The sequence below is a fragment of the Lathyrus oleraceus genome, chromosome 5 (genome assembly GCF_024323335.1).
Source record: "Lathyrus oleraceus cultivar Zhongwan6 chromosome 5, CAAS_Psat_ZW6_1.0, whole genome shotgun sequence".
In the NCBI taxonomy this organism is placed as follows: domain Eukaryota; kingdom Viridiplantae; phylum Streptophyta; class Magnoliopsida; order Fabales; family Fabaceae; genus Lathyrus; species Lathyrus oleraceus.
Genome location: NC_066583.1, coordinates 313,917,929 through 313,926,890, shown reverse-complemented (window position 1 = coordinate 313,926,890; position 8,962 = coordinate 313,917,929). Strand labels below are relative to the sequence as shown.

Sequence of the window (8,962 nt, the reverse complement as noted above, 5' to 3'; positions counted from 1 at the left end):
GAAGAGAAAACACATATGTTCCCCATAAATAGCATAACAGAGGCAAGAACTGCTTCCCCTCCATTAGTACTCCCCCTCAAGGGGCAAAAGGCACAAAAGAGAAATAACTACACCAGCAATAACCACTTCCTTTCTCCCCCTTTTTAGCCAAAATTTGACAAAAACAGGAAAATTATGCATTAGGAAATTCATTCATTAGAACATATTACAGACCAATAAAAAGGCACACAAGATGCACAAAATATCCAGGGCACAACCCACAAAAAACATTGAAGCAATAATTAAAACATATCAGATGTCAGAACTGGCATCTGTTTCTTCATCAGTAGCAGCATATGAATCATCATTCTCATCCTTCTCATTTGTTTCTTCTTCCACATCACCAACCACATTACCATCAGTACCCTCCTCAATTAAAGCTTTGATTAGGCTTTCTAGTATGATTTTCTTTTTAGTGCAAGTTTTGATGGTTTCATCCAAAGCCTTGCAAGTATCTTTTAGTTCAGTAATTATTCCATCCTTTAAGGTTGAGCTGACAGTTTCCTTACCAGATGCCATGACAATGTTTGGGACATGTTTCCCTGTGAATAACATATAATGCAAAGAAAGAGGAGATTCTCTCTTGCAGGAAGTGTCTGAAGTGATCAAAATACTAGGGTGTTAACTCAGAATTACACCATAAATTAGGGAGAGAAAGGTTATAGGCATCTTCATAGCAAAAGAGGTAGCATGCTTCATGGTTTGGTAAAAAACATAGGACCCAAAGTCAAACTTGGTTTTGGTCCCTACAATGTAAATGAACTTTCCTAACCCTGTAGCAATGTTGGAAGTGTGATTTGTTGGAACCCAATTAGTAGCTCTAATTCTATGAAGTACTTCATACTTCACACTTACGTAACCAACTGACAACTTTCCTTTTCATAGCCATTCCTTTACCTGTTTTGCAGTGATTTCCCTGCAAATGACATTGTCAAATACCTTTACTTCAGCTTGTTCCTTTTCACTTCTGCCCATGAGCCTGTTAATGATTTCAGGAGAAAAATCCACACATTTTCCATTCACATACACTTTTTTAAACTCCTTACTCCTCTTGTTGTCACACTCATTGGAAATATTCACAATGAACTCTTTTACAAGCATCTCATAACACTTTCCAAAACTAGCGACACTTTTCATCAACCCTGCTTCTTTAATCAGATCCATCACTTCCTTGCACTCAAAGGCATCCTTGCCAAGTTCCCTTTCCAAATCCAACCTTCTTTGGTACACAAACTTCCATTTTTCAACATTCTCAACATACTGAAAAGAGATGTTGTCAATGGGAACTTCAGGCACATTAGCAAGGACCTTTTCCCCACCAGATTTGTTTAGAGGCGTGATGTCTTGAACATTCTGTTCGACATCATACTCAAAGTCACTAGAACTAGAGGGGTCTTCCTTCCTATTTAGAGATCATTTCTTGGTGACAGGGGTTACAATCTCGCTCCACCTTTTTGCGGGACCAACACTTGTACTTTTGTTTGGTGCCTTGGGAGACTTGCTAGTAGACTCAACAACCTTCCCTTTTCTACTCTTTAACCTCTTAGCTATCCATAGAGAAAATATCTTACCAATGGGCTCATCATCACAATCCAGATCTTCTACATTTACAATGTTTGTGGATTGATCCTTCTTTACACCAACATTCTCTTCTTTGTCAGATATATCAATAGATTTGATATCAGTATCATCTTTGGCTTTAGATTTTTCAAGGGACTTAACTGGAACAAACTCACTTTCAGACTTTATATCAGATTTTTTAGGAGGGGTCGCACACGGGTCAAAACGAGTAATAATATATAGTAAACGGAAAGAGACACCTCGAGTATCGTATCGCAAGGACTCTTGACAAATTAACCAGGTATGAAAACAAAATATGGGGGTTTCAATTCGATTTAGAATAAGTGATTATGAAAAGTGATTAAAAAAAGTGATTATAGAATAAGCTGACACGAACCAACCTACTGCATCATCTTCCGACTTATCATTGATTCTTATAAAATTCCAAATCCCTAACGGGTCTGCTCCTATTCGATTACAATTACCATTAACAAGCGTAAAGGAAATTATGCAAGTAATATTCCCAAATTCCGAATTAAGCAAACGGATTAAAAACTATTGCGAATTAAGCAGACGCAACTTGATCGTTCGTGATAAAATAAAAGCTATGTTAACACGAAATTGATTCGGGATCATCATTCATCAATCGAATTTAAGGATTTTATCCTATAACAACAATTAGATTAAGCAAATAATTGGAATTATAAGAAGAATTCAAAGGAAACAAATTGGAATTAATAAAAACCTCAAAGCGGATTCTGAATTACAGCAGGTTGATTCAAAAGGGATTAGTTCTCCATAGTCATCTTGCTAGCTCTCAAAAAATCGTACATGAACAGAAAAACGTAACCCTGTTTTTGGCTGCCTAACCTATGTAAAAACACCCAAACCCGTTTCACAACTCAACCGGGTCAAATGTACGATTCGGGCCCAATACAACTAACCCAAACAAGATATAAAAATAATGCAGCAGCTTCAACGAAATTTCTGGCCCTTCTACACTCTGATTCAGCTCTCGACTTCTGAACAAAAGTTGTAGATCTTTTTCTTAGCTTTCCATCGACTGGTAGCACGTCTCAATCCGATACTCCTAGCTCAAGATATGATTTTTCTCGCGAAAGCTGTTAATGCTGAAAATTAAATACGAAAATTAAATAAGTGCAAAAATAACATAAATTATGAAAACACATTAAAACATAAAAATAATCAAAGCAAACCGAAGAAATGCTTAAGTACAAACATGGAAGAACGTGCATCCAAAATACACTGATCAGGTTTCAATAGAATTATCAGTTCGGGCCAAGGATGTCGTAACATCCGACACTACATCAGAATTAGATTCAATACCAAAAATTTGAGAGATTAAACACACAAATACTTTTATCAACGATGTTTTCATGAACAACATTCATACTAGATTAACCTAAGGTCTTATCAGATCTAGGGTTATATATACTAATAGTACCAGAGTCAGATCCTGGTTTTTCAAAGCCTGGTTTTTAAGTAGAATCAACAATACCCACTGATTTTGGAACACCAAAACCTTTAGTCGATGCAACAACATCAGGTTTAACATACATGGTTTTAATTGGATCAAGATATAAACTAGTCATAGAGTGAGGTTTCTTGATAGTAACAGAGGGTTCAATATTCCTAATCTCACTAGAAGGAATTTGAAACGACCTAGGGGGTTAGAGTATTTAGTTACAATTGAAGGCCTAGCCTTTTTCCCAGTAGGTGTTCTAGGCCTCCTTTTAGTAGGAACGTGTCCTAGAACCATGGAGAGAGAAACCATATCAGTTATAACATTTGAATAATCCATCATAGCACATGCAATCCTAGGGAGTGATTGATCTATGGTGCTTTTTCTTGGTGTTGAGCCATAAGGTTTATACATCTTGATGACAGATTTAGAGTTGAGATTGATAGTAGAGAGATGGAGATAAATGAGAACACTGATAAACAGTTTACTTAGGGTAGAGAGAGTGGAATCGATGGAGTAGGTATGAGAGAGATGATGGCGTGTTGGAAGAAAAATAAGGAAACTTTATAATGATTTCCCTGGAGTTTCGTGCACCGCTAAATGGAGGGAAGAAAAAATATTGATTGCACACCTCCACACCAGTAATTGCTATAATTCTTCAAACATGAAAATTCCCAATTCTCCCCTTAGCTTCTCAAATTTATTTGCATCCAAAGATTTAGTAAAAATATCTGCAAGTTGCTTCTCAGTGGCCACATGCTCAAGATAACAATTTTGTCCTCAACAAGATCCCTAATAAAATGGTGACGAATATCAATATGATTTATCTTGCTATGTTGAATGTAATTCTTGGATATATTGATTTCACTCAGATTATCACAATATAATGTCATGACATCCTGCTTGACATTATATTCTTTTAGCATTTGTTTCATCCAAATCAATTGAGAGCAACTGCTTCCTGCTGCAATATAATCAACTTCAGCAGTAGACAGGGAGACACAATTTTTCTTCTTACTGAACCAAGATATACAATTATTTCCCAAGAAGAGGCATCCTCTAGAAGTACTTTTTCTATCAGCAACATTATTTGCCCAATCTGCATCACAATACCCTACAAGCATGGAATTAGAACAATGAGAATACATCATGCCATACTCACTAATACCATTGATTTATTTCAAGATCCTCTTCACTTGAGTGATGTGACTGATTTTAGGCTCAGTCTGATATCTAGCACATACTCCTAAAGCAAAAGTGATGTCTGGTCTGCTAGTTGTAAGATATAAAAGACTACCAATCATACTCCTGTACATACTTAGATCCACGCAACACCTTTTCCATCCTTATTTAATTTCAAGTAAGTTCCTGCAGGTGTCCTTTTTTGGATAACACTTTCTAGACCAAACTTCGTCACTATATTCTTGGCATACTTGCTTTGAGAAATGAATATAGTATCATCCATTTGTTTAACTTGAATGCCAACAAAATAGGTTAATTCACAAACAAGACTCATCTCAAATTCATATTGCATTTGCCTTACAAAATGTTGAACCATCTGGTTCAACATCCCTCCAAACACAATGCCATCAACATATATTTGGGCAATCATGAGTTTACCATGCTCCTCTTTGACAAATAAAGTTTTGTCTATTCCCCCCTTCTTGTAGCCATTATTGACAAAAAAAAACTAAATTAACTTTCTATACCAAGCTCTAGATGCTTGCTTCAATCCATATAGGGATTTCCTTAGTTTGTAAACATAGTCTGGAAAGCTAGGATCTATGAACCCCTTGGGTTGTTCAACATACAAGGCATTTTTCAAGTACCCATTCAAGAAGGCACTTTTCACATCCATCTGAAATAGCTTGAATTTTAGTATATGTGACACTCCTAAGAGCATTTTTGATGGATTCAAGACGAGAAACAGGTGCAAAGATCTCATCAAAATACACCCCTTCAATTTGAGTGTATCCTTGAGAAACAAGCCAAGCCTTGTTTCTTATCACAGTTCCATTTTCATCAGATTTTTTCTTGTAAATCCATTTTGTGCCAATAATATTCATCCCTTCAGGCCTAGGAACTAGGTCCCATACTTCATTCCTGATGAACTTCCCTAGTTCTTCTTGCATAACATTGATCTAGAATTCATCAATCAAGGCCTCCTTCACATTTTTAGGTTCAAACCTTGAGACAAAAGAAGCATTAGATACCACATCTATAGATCTAGTGGTGATCCATTCATTAAGGTTACCAATAATAAGTTCCTTTGGATGATATTTCTAAATTCTGATAGAGGGACCTTTGTTGGCTTGAGGGTTATCTGATTCAGTTCTTCATGGCTCAATGTTGGACTCAATGTCTTCCATATTTTCTGAAGCATCAGTCTGCTGAGATGATGTTCCAACATCTTCATTGATATTTGTCCCTTTTACAATGATTGAATCAATAACCACAACATTAATGGATTCTATCATGACCTTGGTTCTGGAGTTAAATACCCTGTAAGCTCTGTGGTTTATAGAGCAACCAAGAAATATCCCTTCATCACTTTTGGGATCCATATTTCTCCTTTGATCACGATCAACCAGAATATAACATTTACTCCCACACACATGAAAATATTTAACAGTAGGTTTCCTTCCTTTCCACATTTCATAGGGAGTAGATGTAGTACCATCTCTCAGAGTGACACGATTATGGATATAGCAAGCAGTGTTCATTGCTTCAGCCCAGAAATGATAAGGAAGATTTTTTGCATGAAGCATGACTCTAGCTTATTCTTGTAATGTTTTGTTCTTGCGTTCAACAACTTCATTTTGTTGAGGAGTAATGGGAGATGAGAACTCATGACCAATACCTTCAGAAGAACAAAATTCATAAATTTTTTCTTTTCCAAACTCCTTTCTATGGTCACTTCTGGTTCTGATAATCACGTTTTCCTTCTCTCTTTGAAGGCTTTGACAAAGATCTTTGAATACCTCAAAAGTGTCTGATTTTTTTCTGATAAAATTCACCCAAGTAAACTTTGAAAAATCATCAACAAGCACATAAACATACCTCTTTCTACCAAGACTTTTAACTTGCATATGCCCTATTAAGTCCATATGAAGAAGCTCTAAAACTTTTGAAGTTGTCTGATGTTGCAACTTCGGGCGTCGCATCTGGTTTGCTTCCCAATTTGACACTCACCACAGACTTTAACCTCCTCAATTTTGAGCTTTGGTATACCTCTAATAGCTTCTTCAGACATAATCTTTTTCATACCTTTGAGATTCAGATGTCCAAGCTTCTGGTGACATAACTTGACTTCATCTTCCTTTAACATTAAGCATGTGGAAGAACAAGTAGTTTCTTGTGGTATTAATAAATAACAATTATCTTTAGACCTGACTCCTCTCATCAGAACATCGTTCTTTTCATTTGTAACAAAACATTATGACTTGGTGAAATTAACTTTTAAACCTTGATCACATAGCTGAATAATACTGATGTGATTTGTAGTCAGTCCTTTCATAAGCAGAACATCATCTATTCTAGGAAGACCAATGTAACCTATCTTTTCTATAAACTTGATTTCACCTTTAGCTCCATCACCAAACGTGAAAAAACTAGAGGAATAAGATTTAATGTCCACCAAATACTTCTTGACCCCTGTCATATGTATTGAATAACTATTGTCAAAGTACCAATCTTCTTTAGGTGAAGCTCTAAGAAAAGTATGGGCTATAAGACTAGAGACAACAATATTAGGTTTCCACTCCTTTATATGTTTAATCATCATACGATTAGCCCTAAGATATGTTGGATGATTTGGATAACCATACAGTTTATAGAAGAATGGCTTTATATGTCCAGATTTACCATAATAATGGTATTTCCAAGGCACAAACTTGACTTTAGTTTGAGTTTCCTGATGTCTGGCAGGATGTTGTAACATTAGGTCGGACATCATGGACTCATACTTTTTTTCTGGAGGAATAAATTTTGTTATTGGGGTTTTTCCTTTCAAAGACTGGTAATCAAAACCTATACCTTTTAAGTTTCCAACCCCTTTTCCAACTTAAAGAATTTCATCTAACATATCAGATATATTGTTCAACATTCTTACTGATTTGGTCATGTTTTCAAGTTTAGAATTCAATAGGGTTACTTCATCTTGAAGACTAGAGATAGTAGACACAGCATTCACTTTCTCAGGTTGCGGTTGAGCTATGATTCTTTTATGTTTTTCTTCTATCTTACACACCTCTTCACTTCTGACACACATCTCTCTCTCTCTCTCTCTCTCTCTCTCTCTCTCTCTCTCTCTCTCTCTATATATATATATATATATATATATATATATATATATATATATATATATATATAATATATATATATATATATATAATATATATATATATATATTATATATATATATATATATATATTATATATATATATATATATATTATATATATATATATATCTATATATATATATATATATATATATATATATATATAATATATATATATAATATAATATGAAATAGATAATTCTTCATAAGAAACATCCTCATCACAGGAATCTTCATCAGATTCATATCTACCTGTGAAGGTTGTAACATGCTTAGCAGTTTCATCATCAGTTTCACCTTCGGAATCATCATCAGACTAAGTAACAAATATACCCTTCTTTTGTTTCTTGAGGAATGTGGGACATTCTGATCTAATGTGACCAAAACCTTCACATCCATGACATTGAATACCTTTTCCTTCATTGGGCGTTTCCTCTGTTCTTGATTTTCTCTGAAAGTCACTATTCTTACTGATGTCAAATGACATGTGCTTGACATTAGGTCTTGGTTTACTATCCATTTTCTTCAATACCTTACTGAATTGTCTTCCAAGAAGCACAATAGTATTAGAAATTCCTTTTTCAGTCTCCATGTCACATTGAGCTTCTTCATCATCAATGTTGGAGATAAAATTTATACTTTTATTCTTCTTTTCAGATCTATCACTAATAGCCAAGTCAAAAGTTTGAAGTGACCCAATAAGCTCCTTCACTTTCATGTTGCAAATGTCTTGTGCTTCTTCAATAACTGTGACCTTCATGTCAAACTTCTTAGGTAAAGACCTGAGAATTTTTCAAACAAGGTTCTCCTCTTACATCTTCTCTCCCAAGGCACTAGATGAATTGGCAGTATCAAGGATATTCATGTGAAAATCATGAATACACTCATCATATTTCATCCCGAGATTCCCAAATTTGGTGGTTAAAAGTTGAATTCTTGACATTTTAACTTTTGATGTGCCATCACGAGTGGTTTTGAGGATTTCCCAAGCACATTTGGCCACAGTACAAGTATTTATTAACCTGAATATGTTTTTGTAAACTCCATTGAACAAGGCATTCAGGGCTTTGGAATTTCCAAGAGAAAATTCATCTTCTTCCTTAGACCAGGCTTCTTCAGGCTTCAAATTAGTTGTGTCCTTCCCATCTTTGTCTTGCACCACAGGATGTTCCCAACCTTTGATAATTGTTTTCCAGGTCTTGCTATCCATAGATTTTAGAAAAGCCACCACACGCGCTTTCTAGTAATCATTGTTGGTGTCATCCAGAATAGGTGGTAGGTTAACAAATCCTCTTTCCTTGTCCATAATACTAGAAAATATCTCCCTGGAGCTTACCAAAAACAGAATAGGGTTCCTGCTCTAATGCCAATTGAAATTCTGTTACGCAGATACCAGATGTTGTACATGATTTTACGACACTAGGATCAGGACATTGTCACGCCAGAAACAATTACAATGTTAAAGTGAATAGTAAGAAGTAAATAACATAGGTCAATTGTTAACCCAGTTCGGTGCAACGTCACCTACATCTGGGGGC

General features: G+C 35.4%; 1 protein-coding gene across 1 annotated transcript; it reads right to left on the bottom strand.

The window, feature by feature from the left end:
- Positions 1–918: 918 nt before the first annotated feature.
- On the bottom strand, positions 919–5,214 carry LOC127080394 (uncharacterized). Its single transcript, XM_051020714.1, has 6 exons — positions 4,935–5,214; positions 4,101–4,196; positions 3,308–3,369; positions 3,119–3,224; positions 1,477–1,760; positions 919–1,392 (listed from the first exon to the last, which is right to left on the bottom strand). Exons 1-6 carry the CDS (start codon positions 5,212–5,214, stop codon positions 919–921), a joined length of 1,302 nt encoding a protein of 433 aa, XP_050876671.1.
- Between the last annotated feature and the right edge of the window lie 3,748 nt (positions 5,215–8,962).